General features: G+C 36.8%; 1 protein-coding gene across 7 annotated transcripts in view; it reads right to left on the bottom strand.

The window, feature by feature from the left end:
• Positions 1–13,871, bottom strand: part of GAS2L3 (growth arrest specific 2 like 3) — a 39,914-nt gene that overhangs the window by 22,635 nt on the left and 3,408 nt on the right. For 4 of the 7 annotated variants that reach the window (XR_013350854.1, XM_077846021.1, XM_077846019.1 and 1 more), the window contains exon 2: positions 2,344–2,390. The exons of 1 other annotated variant lie outside the window; for it this stretch is intronic. Coding sequence is in view for 4 of the 6 variants with exons in the window: in XM_077846018.1 (XP_077702144.1) it covers positions 2,344–2,390 (47 nt within the window). In the remaining 2 variants the exon portion in view is untranslated. Of the gene's footprint in view, positions 1–341; positions 428–2,343; positions 2,391–3,376; positions 3,468–13,871 lie in introns of those variants that run through there. 2 more of the 7 variants (XM_077846022.1, XM_077846020.1) reach the window with 2 other exon arrangements.

The following is a 13,871-nucleotide window of genomic DNA, read 5'->3' as shown; positions in this document are numbered from 1 at the left end:
AAATATTTGTCAAGGAAAGATGTACACTAGTTAGAAGGGTGGTTTTCAAAAAAAAAAAAAAAAGTGTGAAAATGGAGAAGCTAACATTAACAGGAGTCATTCTAATTTCTTGTCACATTAATTAAATGAATATTTGGGTTTTCCTACTCTTGCCAACAAAAGATTCTATAATAACCTGGGCTAGTCAATAGCATATTAATGTTGTTAGAAGTTAGATGTTAACAGCAAAAACTGCATGGATAAGGGTTGTTCTCAAACATGTGAAAGCTGTCATATGCAAAGATTCTTAATCCACAGGCAGTCTACAAATGAACCTGAGTACATACACAAACTTTACTTACATTTAGGCAAAATCTTATGCCTGTAGACAAACGGGCCTTTTTTCAGTTCATAGCTTATCAGATTCTCAAAGGAGACTATGTATGACCTAAAAGAGATCAGGAACTACTGTTCATCAATTTTTAGACTGTATGTTTATTTACTAATCAGAATGAATGACATAAAAAAAAGAAGGGCAAGGAAGATCTTAATGTATTAAATTAATAAGAAATCAACTGATAAGCTATCTACTGGATGTCTCCTCTCTATAAGGCATTCATGGTTAACTACATAACTGTCTAATATAATTAGCAGAGAAAGAGGTGAAAATCCTACAAAGTTTTCACACTCATCAAGGAGGGAAGCAAAAACGTCCATGACAGATGGTAAGAGGACTCTTGGAGAAGAATTAATAAAGATATATCTGTAGAATCTAGACCAGAGAAGGTTTCATGGAACTATAAAACAAAACCATGAAGAAAATCAGCAAGTTAAGAAAATATTAATAGCATTAGGGTAGAATGAGAAGAACATGGTCAATGTGGCAATTATCAAAAGCACCCTATGATGAACCAAGAAAATATAATTAACATGAAACTGATGACATTTCTGAGACTTAAATAAAAAGAGGACAAATAGAAATAATCTGATTTTAAAAAATGGTATAAAACACGGTTTTGAGTAACAAAGGAGTTTTGAGCATACTCAATGTGGATTTGAGAGGATCCAAAGAGCAAGAATTAGACCTTTAGGTCCCAAAAGGAAAAGAGTATAATAGAACTCTTTATTAATAGAGTAGAGGATATAGCTGCACAGCACACATAGGAGAGAGTATAAGCAGGATCATATTCAGAACTGTTGTTAACATTTGATAAATACATCATCTTTTGTCTTCAACCACTGTCATCTTGATAAGCCTTCTTTCAAGAAAAAGAAAGAACAGATGAATGAACGAGAGAGAAAGAGAGAGAGAGAGAGAGAGGAAGAAAGGGAAGGAGGGAGGGAGGGAGACTTTCATGACACCGGTATAATCTCCAGTTTTATATGTGGAAAATTTTGCTGTATCAATGATACAACCAAGCTTCTGAAGTGTCTACTACGTAACACACAATGTAGTAGGCACTTTGCTCATGTTCTCACATTGATCCCATTGATTTCCTCAACAAACACCCTGAAAAATAAATGCTATTATCCTCACCTTGGAGGTGCGGAAGCAGAGGTCAAATAAGTCACCAGAATTGGCAGAACCAGAACCACAAATGATTACTTTTAAAGTTCTCACTTTGCAAGGGAAATTTTATTATCTGCTGCTCACATCTTAATAAGTAGAATTTCAATCTGATTTTTATCTTTAAATTGAGATTCAAGCATATTCTATTTATACCAAAAGAAAACTTTCAAAAGAATATAAGAATGATACAGCAAATACCAACATTCAAGTGTAAGGTTATTCTGGTTTGTCTGATTATCTCCAGCTTGCCTCCTCTCACCAAAAAGCAAACAAACAAACGAACAAAAAAAAAAAAAAAAAAAAAACACTTGAAATTTTAAGTTTTAGTGCCTGGTTATTTATAGGCATGATAGGGCACAGGCACAATTATCTAAAATAAATAATTTATAATTGTTTTCATTGAAAGCTCTTTTAATTACAAATACATAGTAAATTGTAAGGAGAGAAAAACTACAAAAATGTTCCAATTCTCTTCCCAAGGGAGTATAAGAAAGATGGACTTAACCAATTCTAAGGAATTATTGACTCTTGCAAATAATGAGTAGAAATGAATGCTTAAAATTAAAATCTTTTCAAAAAAAATAAAAATAAAAAAATAAAATAAAATCTTTTCAGAACTAGAAAGTTAAAGTACAGTAATTCCTGTTATTAAAATTTGATGCTTAAAAGAACTAGTACAGTAAAAACGTTTTGGGATGATTTTAGTATTCTACTAATTATTGTAACTTTATATAATCTCATATAATTATTATCTCATAATTTTAAAAACATATTTTTCCAGGGAAAACACATACTTGAATTGCAGGTTGCATGGTCATCTGTATTGAAATGAAGTTCTTTTCTGAAAACAGAACAAAACATTAATATGCAAATAACAGTAGCTTTCCTACTCCCCCAGCCCCCAAATTACAAAGAATCTGCTTTAGTCTCCTATTTAACTGAAAACCTAAAACTTTTTCTTTTATTTGGAATAGCGTGACTGTGGGAGAGAATTCAACAATCACTCCTAGCTTCTCACTTATGAAAGTACTCGTATTAAAGAGGCAAACCTGAAATACACTTTATATGCACTTTCTGGCACTAATACCAAAGTAATTCGCGCAGCATCTGGCTAGAAAAATAAAACTGACAATGAAACTTCGCACATGAAGAAGTCTACCCAAATTTTCCCTGTAAACCTAACATGAACTTGTACAATGCAAACAGCAACAATACAATGGCTGATGCTGAAGTCAAGAACTCTCATCTGATTTTTTTAAAGAGATCGTGTAAACTCATCTGGACTTTGTAGAAATTAACAAGCTTAACCATCAGCTGCTTCTGCCAGACAGCAAGGTAATAAAGACTGGCATCAATTTTAACTGTTAAACAATACTCAATGCCTTTCTATAATAATTTTTCATAAGCTATTTTCTCCATAAGGTGCTAAAGAAAAGGAAAGAAAGAAGAAAGAAAGAAAGAAAGAAAGAAAGAAAGAAAGAAAGAAAGAAAGGAAGAAAAAGAAACAGCAAATTTAACTCCAAAATCTATAGGAAATCTACTTTGAAGTCTATACGGAAAAAAGTATGATTTTAATTAATTAGGTAAATACAATTATTTAATGTATTTTCAGAAGGGAAAAAAGGTGAAGAGCATAAAAACAGAATAACACAGACTATATAAAATTTAGGATTTTTGATTGCTTGTAGCAACATAATATACTAGTCTCTTTGTTATTATAAACCATAATTAAAACACTGTACGAAAAAAATTAAAATGCTATAAAGCTATAATGCTATCAATTTCCAAGGAAAAGTTACTTTCGCCTCTAAGTTATACCAAACATACCTCCTGCACAGTATCAATTACACATACCACTTTCCTTTCAGGAACATTTCTTCTAGTACCAAAGTTGAACTTGAGCTAAATCTAACTGAAAAGTCTGATGTTACATCACACTTTCTTTGGGGAAAGCAAAGGACAGCAGAATGTCCTTTTTGATGCCATTTTTCCTTCTCTCTACCATAGCAAAAGGCCAAAGTACAATTGAGCATTACTAATGAGCTTGTTATGCTTCCCACGAGCTAATTCAGTGGGGAGTACATTTTCCTTTAGCATAAATAATCCTTTGTCCTCAACAATGGTCCACAGTAAGATGCTTCCGAGACCATTTTTTAAAAATGCAGCAGAGAAGCTGCTCCCATTAAAATAAGGAGTCCCAAAAAATCAGATAAGAGCTTTAACAGTTGGAACTGTCAACCCAAAACAAAAGAGGGCCTAAATTATAAGGCGTGTGCAAATCAAGAACAGTGACATATTCACAAAGAAGCTAGCACAAGAATGTTTGGTAGTTGCACTTTTTATGGAAAATCCAACAAAATTAGTTTCATGAAAGAAATGAATTTGTGCGCAACCTTCAGTCGCTTGAACTTTAGCAGAAGAGTCTTTTTAGATACATATTTTTCAAAGCATTATTCTTGTGTAATGCAAAGAACTACTTTTAAGATGACAAAAATATAACTATCCGTATTGCCTTTAAAAAGAAACTCTTTGGGCAGCCTGGGTGGCTCAGCAGTTTAGCGCCACCTTCAGCCCAAGATGTGATCCTGGAGACCCAGGATCAAGTCCCACATCCGGCTCCCTGCATGGAGCCTGCTTCTCCCTCTGCCTGTGTCTCTGGTCTCTCTCTCTGGGTCTCTCATGAATAAATAAATAAATCTTAAAAAAAAAAAAAAAAAAGAGAAACTCTTTAATGAAATCTTACTCAGAGAAGCTATAATGTGTCTTCATGTATGAAAAACTATCATGTATGCAAATATATGCTTTTATTGGGAAACTTCTATAAACTGATGAGATTGTATCAGTGAATCATCAATGAATTAACAAGTACTCATCATGTCCCTGATCCTGAGAACCAGTTATTGATATTTTCTAGTTATTTACTATTCTCTTTCTAAACCATCTTTGTGTCCTCAGGCATTTAATCCCAAGAGTAGCATCTATTCTACAGTTACCCTGACCCTAGTCTGCATCACAACCACAATTCTTCCTTATATTTTTTTTCCTTTTGAAAAAAATTTTATTTAAATCCAAAAATTAACCTATAGTGTATTATTGGATTCAGAGGTAGAGGTCAGTAATTCGTCAGTCTTATATAACACCCAGTGCTCTTTACATCACGTACCCTCCTTAACATCCATCACCCAGTGATCCCACCCCCCACCAGCATCTTGATCAGCAAATTGTTGCCTTTATTTTGTTTTGCTTTTGTCTTTCTGTCTTTTGGGAGGAGCCTATTTCAACTCTTTGCCAACTCAAGGAAGTCTTTTCCCTTAGATTTGGGCAAAAAAAGAACTCTCAAGTGACCAAGTCCAAACTATACTGTAATCCTGCTGGGAATCATTCATGAGACCAGGAATTTAAACAGATCTTAAAGGAAGAGTACTGTACTTAACTTTTAAAATCTGGGGAGAACAGAAACACAGAAGGCACTCACTCACCCACCTGAAACCTGAACAGGATTTGGACCTGACCCACTCATCTTAGAAACAGGTTCAATTATGAGGTCCTCAAGATCATTTATGATGAGCCTCTTCATACTCATTTGATTTCAGATCATGATGGGGGAAAAAATGTCAACTAGTTGAACAGATCCTTTGTCCCACAGCTGTAGGCTTTGAAACTGAGTAATTCCTCACCCACATTATAAGATATGATGGGGAGCAAAAGGGGGCATAGTGCATTCTTGGTACAAATCAGGGAGGACACTTGGAAAAGAATGGCAAAGAAACAAGTTTTTTTTCAGAAAAATATTGACACTACCTGCTGCTGTATGACATACAGTACTCAAACACCAGATTATTGCCATTTTTAAATACATAGGCTTCAGGGATACAATAAATGTCAAAGTTGGGATAGTGGGATAATGTTTACTGCTGAGGAGGAAAAGGGAGATGAGACTGGGGAGGAATGCACAGAAGCCTTTTAACTGTGCTAGTAAGACTTTATGTCAAGATAAGTGGTAAAAATACAGGTATTATACTAGTCTGCATGCCTTTCTGGATGTCAAAACCATTTCATCATTTTTTAATGTTTCATTTAGAAAAACAACTGAAGAAGGTATCCTCTTTGATTTGTTGGGGGCGGGGGAGCACTTTCTTAGCTTCAAAATTTTGAGTTAAATATTTCCTAATTGCCTAATAGGGAAAATAGAAGTGCTATATAGCCATACCAAACATATTTCGGTTTTTTTCAATGTGTACTAAAATAACTCACCATAAAGGCACCTACTATGGTAGCAGAAAGTAGCAGACACATCTGGTTTGAATTCCAGGCCTAGCATATTAGCTATATGCGTACCTTGGGGTACTTAACTTTTCTCCTCTATAAAATGGGATACCATCAGCTCCTTCATATGGTTATTTTTTTTTAAGATTTTATTTATTTATTTACGAGAGAGGCAGAGACACAGGCAAAGGGAGAAGCAGGCTCCATGTAGGGAGCCCGACTCGGGACTCGATCCCGGGTCTCCAGGATCACATCCTGGGCTGAAGGTGGTGCTAAACCGCTGAGCCACCGTAGATGCCCACCTTCATATGGTTATTATAAAGATTAAAGGAGATGATACACATAAAGGACCTGACACATAACTACCACTTAACAAATGAGTTGGTATGATTAATACTATGATGATATAATTATAGTTCATTTAATCCAACTTACCAAATTTAAAAGAAAGAAGGTTGTAAACTGCCCAGAATTCAACATAATATGGAAAGCTTCTTTTGCTAACAGATAAATATAGTTATAACCAAAAGTAAAAGCTTTAAAACAGCCATGTCATAATTGGGAAGTTACTCAGATAAGAGTTTTGACTCTCAATTCTCTTTCCCAGAATAAAAGTTTTCAGGAACTTATCTAACATAGGCCCTTGGATCCACTCAACCTGTCTCCTTGTTGTCCTCCCTCAGTTTTGTTCATTTCTTTCTTTTTTTTTTTTTTTTTTTAGGAGATTTTACTCATTTATTCACAAGAGACACAGAGAGAGGTAGAGACTCAGGCCAAGGGAGATGCAGGCTCCCTGCGGGGAGCCCAATATGGGACTCGATCCCAGGACCCCGGGGTCATGACCTGAGCCCAAGGCAGACACCCCCCCAGGCACCCCAGTTTTGTTCACTTCTGTGGCTACATCACGGTTCCCACTGTGTGCTTCTCCATGTGGTATATGCTCATTCACTTACTCAACAAGCACTCACTCTCTCTCTTTCATGAACCAGCACCAAAGCCTCTCAGAGACACAGTGATGACTGTAACAGATGTGTGACCTGCCCATATGGAACCAAGTTGAGAAAACTTTAAAAAGCAACCACAAATGAATATGTGGTGTTAAATCATGGTAATTTTATTATTATCATAATAATAGGGAAGGAAAGAACAGGAAAGGAAACAGCAGGCGCCTACTTTAGACTTAGACTGAATGGTTAGAAATGGTTTCGCTGGAGGGAAAACATGAATTTTAAGAACAGAAGGCATCAGTCAAGAAACGAGAAGGAGAGTTCCAAGTGTAGAGAATCATTTCTGTGAAAACTCTGAGGAGAGAACATGGCACACCCCTAGAGGCTGCACGGACAACGGGCAGCCTCAGGGGGCTGCGAGGCCAGGCAGCAGCCCCATCACACAAGGCCTGCTGAGGAAATTTGACTTTATTCCAGTGATGGTGGGAAGCCATGGAAGAGCTCCAACCAAGGGAGAGCCAATCTAATTCATGATTCCAAAAGAGCTCCCTGGGGGGAGGGAGGAACAGGACAACGAAGGAAGGAGACACAGAAAGGACAGAAACAGTGAGGCCACACAGGAAATGGGTGCATACAGGAGAAGAGATGGAGACGAGGCTGGCAAAGGAAGACAGGAAACCTGAAGGATGGCAATGGTTTGGTGACCAACAATGGTGACTGAGCTAGAACACGGACAACGTCCTCCACTCAAGAGAAGTGAATGGGATTTATATCCAGGTCACTGAGAGCCATGTCCTGCTAACAAAGACGGAGGGCTGGGAGGGAGGGCTGAGGGGCACAATGACTTGGCAAGGGTGACTCCCCGGCTTCTGGCTGGAACAGCAGAGCAAACACATGGTGGGAGCAGTTATTGAGGTGAGGATGACGAGAGTCTAAACCAATAACGGCAGGGAACACGTACTGATAGGTCAAAAGTGCTCTGTTTGGGTCACGTTTAATTTGAGAAGCCTTTATAGATATCCAAGGGAAGTGTCTGTCTGGCAGCTGGAAATACTAATCTCGAGCTGAGAAGAAAGTTCAAGAGGACGTAGAAATTGTCAGCAAATACCTGGGAGGTAACACCACTGAGAAGAATGAGATCATCTTGAGAAAGAAATGGACAAAGCAGGGATAAAGGCCAAAGAATGAGTCCTGAGAAAATCCAACATTTTGACATGAGAGAAGGATTTAGCAAAGGAGATAGAGAAAGAATAGTTGAAAAGATTTTCCATCATCTCAACGAACCCAGGCTTATAATTTGTTTGGTTTACTTCCTTCCAGTAGCCCTTTCTGACTAGCTGGAATTACTTCTGATTTTATCTTTAGTTCTTGAATTCACATAGAATTTCCCCAATCACATGCTTTTACAGTGCTTCACACCATTTTGTGTTATTTCTGCACACTGCTTTGCCAATTTTAAGTTCCTGGACTGCCACTGGAAGCAGGACTGAAAGAAGTATTCAAGCCTAAAGTTTAGGAAACACTTTTGGTAGAATATCAGAATTTCTAGGGAAACTTGGGTTGTCCTCCTTCTCCACAACATTTCTGCTGTGGAACAAAATGTGACATAAACTTGGAAGCAGCTACATAGTAGACAAGCACCTACCGGGAGATCTTTTTTTTTTTTTTTTTTGTATTCTTTATTATTTTTATTATGTGACCCGAGTTGAGTTGATAAATGATTTTGCCTCTCACCCAGCATGTCCAACGTGGTATTTGTACAGTGGTTACTGGTCAAGGTACCAGCAGGTCAAGTGAGATGCCTGACAGATCAAAGGAATCACTAAGAAAAAAAAATGACTAAGAATGGTGTACAGGAGAGGGTCCAAGTAAAAAGGATGGAATAGCTGTGCCAAAGGGCATAGGTTCTGGAAACAATGTGCTACTTAGGAATTTATGTGCCTCAGTGCACAAGAACATTTTTATCACATCTTAAATAAACTCCATTTGTGGTAGAAAGAATAATAGTTCCCCAAAATGTTTACATCCTAATCCCCAGAACCTGTAAATATGCTACCTTTATGGGCAAAATGGGCACTGCAGATTGAGTAAATTAAAGACTCTGGGATGAAAGATGATCTTGCTAGGTGAAATGTGATCACAAGACTCTTTATATAAGAGGCAGGCAGATGCTAAAATCCTTGATGAACATAGACGTGAAAATCCTCAACAAAGTATTAGCAAACTGAATTCAACAATACATTAAAGGGATTGTATACCATGATCAAGTGGGATTTACTTCAGGAATGCAAGGATGGTTCAACACCTGCAAATCAATCAACATAACATACCACGTTAACAAAATAAAAATTATATGATCTTCTCTATATAGAAATAGCATTTAACAAAATTCAACATGAACTTATGAAAAAAATTCTCAACAGAGTAGGTATAGAGAAAACATAACATAATAAAGGCCATAACAAGCCCTTTGCTAACATGATATGGTCAAAAGCTAAATATCTTTCCTCAAAGATCAGTAACAACACACGGATGCCTACTCTCAGCACTTTTATGCAACATAGTATTTGGCAGCCATAGTCAAACCAATCAGAGAAGAAAAAGAAATGTATCCAAATTGCAAAGGAAGAAGTAAAACTGTCACTATTTGCTCATTACGTGATATTCTATACAAAACACCCTCAAGACCACCAAAAAACTCTAATAAATGAATTCAGTAAAGTTGCAAGATACAAAAATCAATACATAGAAATCTGTTATTTCTATACACAAATAACAAATTATCAGAAATAGAAATTAAGAAAATAATCCCATTTACAGTTGCAACAAAAAGAATAAAATATCTGGGAATAAACTTAACCAAGGAGGTAAAAGACCTGAAAGTTATAAGACACTGACAAAAGAAACTGAAGAAGACACAAATATATGAAAAGATATTCCATCTCTTAAACTGGAAAAATTAATATCATTAAAATGTCCATATTGTCCAAAGCAACCTACAGATTCAATGCAATCAGAGAACCCAGAAATAAGCCCACACATTTATGGCCACTTTATAACAAAGGAGCCTAAAATACATTATAGTGAATGGACAGTCTCTTCAATAAATGGTGTTGAGAAAACTGGACAACCACATGAAAAAAAAATGAAACTAGACCACTATCTTATTCCATACACAGAAATTAACTCAAAATGGATTAAAGACTTGAATTTGAATGTAAGACCTGAAATTATAAAACTCCTAGAAGAAAACATAGGTGGTAAGCTCCTTGACGTGAGTCTTGGAGATGATTTTTTTGATCTGACACCCAAGGCAAAGGCAAAAAAAAGCCAAAATAAATAAGTGGGACGACTACCTCAAACTAAAAAGCTGATACACAGCAAAGAAATTATCAACAAAATGAAAAGACAACCTACAGAATGGGAGAAAATATCTGCATGTCATATATCTGATAAGGAGATAATATTCAATTCAACTCAGTTGCAAAACAAACAATCTGATTAAAAAATGGGCAGAGGACCTGAATACACATTTGTCCAAAGAAGACCTACAGATGGCCAACAGACACGTGAAAAGATGCTCAACATCACTCATCATCAAGGACATGCAAATCAAAACCACAAGGAGATATCACCTTACACCTGTAAGAATGACTATTATCAAAAAGACAAGAAATAATGAGTGTTAGTGAGGATGTGGAGAAAAGGGAAACCTCATGCACTATTAGTGGGAATGTAAATTGGTGCAGCCACTGTGGGAAACAGTACGGAAGTTCCTCAAAAAATGAAAAAACTGATTCAAAAAGCTATATGGCCCCACAATGACTACAGCATTGTTTTCAACAGCCAAGATACAGAAACAACCTAAGTGTCCACTGATGGATGCATGGATAAAGAGCTGGTATATAAATACAAGAGAATATTACTCAGCCATAAAAAAAAAAAAAAAAGAATGAAATCTTGCCACTTGTGACAACATAGATGTACCTGAAGGGCACCATGCTAAGTGAAATAAGTCACATAAATAAAGACAAATACTGTATGATCTCACTTATCTGTGGAATCTAAACAAACCAAGATTCTTGATAAAGAGACAGATTGATGGTGTGGACCCCAGTGGCAGGGATTAGGGGGTAGGCAAAATGAGTGAAGGGGTTCAGGGGGTACAAACCTACAATTTATAAGTCATGGGGATGTAATGTAGAGCATGGAGACTATAGTTAATAACACTGGACTGCACATTTGAAAGCTGCTAATAGAGTAGATCTTAAAGGTCCTCATCATAAAATTAAAACTATGTATGGTGATGGGTGCTAGCTAGATTTATCATGATGATCATTTTACAATATATACAAATACCAATCGTGTCCTTTGTACATCTGAAACTAATATAATGCGATATGTCAATTGTATCTCAATAGAAATAAATACATTCTTTTTTTTTATTTTTTTTTATTTTTTTTATTTTTTTTATTCATAGAGACAGAGAGAGAGAGAGAGGCAGAGACACAGGCAGAGGGAGAAGCAGGCATCATACAGAGAGCCTGATGTGGAACTCGATCCAGGGTCTCCAGGATCATGCCCTGGGCTGCAGGCAGCGCTAAACCGCTGCACCACTGGGGCTGCCCTAAATACATTCTTTTAAAAAGAGGAATAAAGAAAAGTCAGAGAATGATATGAGAAGTAGAGAAAGAAACAGATTTGAGCTGCACCACTTCCGGCCTTGAAGAGAACATAGGTGCACTCTCAAGGCTAGAAAAGGGAAGGAAATGGATGTTCCTCTGGAGACTCCAGAAAGAAGGAAGCCCTGACAACGTCTTTTTTTTTTTTTTTTTTTTTTTTAAGCTCATTACAGATTTGTGACCTCCCAAACCATAAGATAATAAATTTGTGTTGTTTTCAACCACTAAGTTTGTGGTAATTTGCTCTAGCAGTAATAGGAAAGTAATATACATCTTAAGTGGAGAAAGGAGGCTGGACCCAGAGGGTCAAGACATTTGGCCCCAAGAAAGCAATATACATCCAGAACATGACTGGAAGATAGAGTGAGCCCAGCCAGCATGTTGAAACAATGAGAAAAACACACCAGATGTATACAGAGGCTGAAATATAAATAAAACCAACCAAACAAAAAAAACACATGCAAAATGTATAGGTAAAATCCATTGTGCTATATGTGTTCTCTATCATCATCACCACCACCACCACCACCACCATCACCAACACCAACACCACAACCAACATCACCAACACCACCACCATCATTACCACCACCACCACCATCACCATCATCATCACCACCACCACCACCACCACCACCAACACCAACACCACAACCAACATCACCAACACCACCACCATCATTACCACCACCACCAACATCACCATCATCATCACCACCACCACCACCACCACCATCACCACCACCATCATCATCATCAAAGGCCCTGCCCTGCCTTTGTATCACTGAGATCATTTATTCCTTTACTCACTCATTTAAATATTTACAAAGGCTTCCTGCATTTACTATTTCAGGGAGCAGCACCAACATTCACCAAGTTAAACAGGTCAGCCATGACTCCTCCCTCTCCCAGGCCTCCACTGTCTCAGTGGATCCCTCAGTCAAAACAATCAGTGATCATACCTTGTTGCTTCTGCCTCTAAACTTTTTCTTTGGCATCTAGGGCCACCCCTCTAGTTCACGCCACCATCACCCCTCTCTCTAGGTTTATTGAAACCGACCGATTCCACTCAGTCACCGTTTCTCCATTCCTGCAAGCTTCACCCTGCTCTTCACATACTGCAGCCAGACTGATTCATCACAAACCCTCATCTGAGGATGCCTTTCTACTCCCCTGCTTAAAATCCCTGATGACCCTCCAATGCCTACAGAATAAAGCCCTAACTCTTCAACAAAGCCAACAAAGAGTGATAGATCCCCTCCAGCCTCGTCTCTTGGCCCTCACACTCCAGCCATGTTAACTTCTTTTAGACCCTTTGAGTATGATCTCTCATCTCTGGGACTTTGTACCTGATAATCTATCTACATCATTTTCTCTTCCTTTCTTCCAGACTCAGTCCTATCTATCTTCGGATTTAATTCCTCTAAAAAATCTCCCAAACTCCCTCCCTAATTTAGGTTACACAGCAATACATGCTTTTATTTTACTCTATACTTTCTAAAATAAGAACCATATGGAGGTAACATTCTCCATTTCCTCTACTACTATGTAGAAATTACTGCTAAAATTAGTACCAGAATTACTCCTAAGCACAATAAATGTTGCATTTACCACTAAAGAGATTGAGAAACAATAATGAAGTAAATCTGCAGTATGCTCATTTAAGGAAAAAGCAGCTTCTAAAGCAGATAAAGACTTTTAAGAGAAAGAAATAAGATTCTTACAGCTTCATAAAAACATCACATGTTAGTTACAAAATTATAAAAATTATTTGTTAGGAGTCTTTGTTTTTCTATTTGAAATTTTCCTCTTGCAATGTTTCATAGACATTCAACTTGAATAACTTAACTTCATGTTGAATAGAACTATTCATATATCATAAATTTTTTAAAGAACTTAAAATCAATTTGCTTTTATACATGATAAGCTAAAAGACTATGGAGAACACACCCATACACAAACACTAATATACAGAAATGTGACAACATAAAGCGTCTATTAACAGGAAACTGCTCAAATAAGTTATCATACATTTATATAGTGGATTCATTCAGTCACTTGAAAAAAATAAGAGCTATATCTTGAAAAAAATAAGAGCTATATCTACTGATATGAAAAGATGTTATGTGACCAAAATCAATCTGCAGAACAGTACGTATAATTAATTACATTATTGGGATCACAATGTTTTCCAAACTGGAAGGATATTAAAAAAAAAAAAACTTCTAAACACAAGTTTTTCAACAGCCAATTTTATTTTTTAGAATCCAAAATAGTAATGTTATGTATCGAGAGAAATTAAAAGTCATTATGCTTAACACTATATAAAGGCAGCTCTTCAACCACAGTTAAGAGTAAACTGTTATAGAAGAGTTTATGTTGTGTTAAAAGTAGGCCGAAATCTCTATAAGTCAGCACTTCAGCAAT

Source organism: Canis aureus, chromosome 13 (genome assembly GCF_053574225.1).
Source record: "Canis aureus isolate CA01 chromosome 13, VMU_Caureus_v.1.0, whole genome shotgun sequence".
NCBI classification, from domain to species: Eukaryota; Metazoa; Chordata; class Mammalia; order Carnivora; family Canidae; genus Canis; species Canis aureus.
The sequence above is the reverse complement of the archived record's forward strand: the minus strand, read 5'-3'. Positions and strand labels throughout refer to the sequence as shown.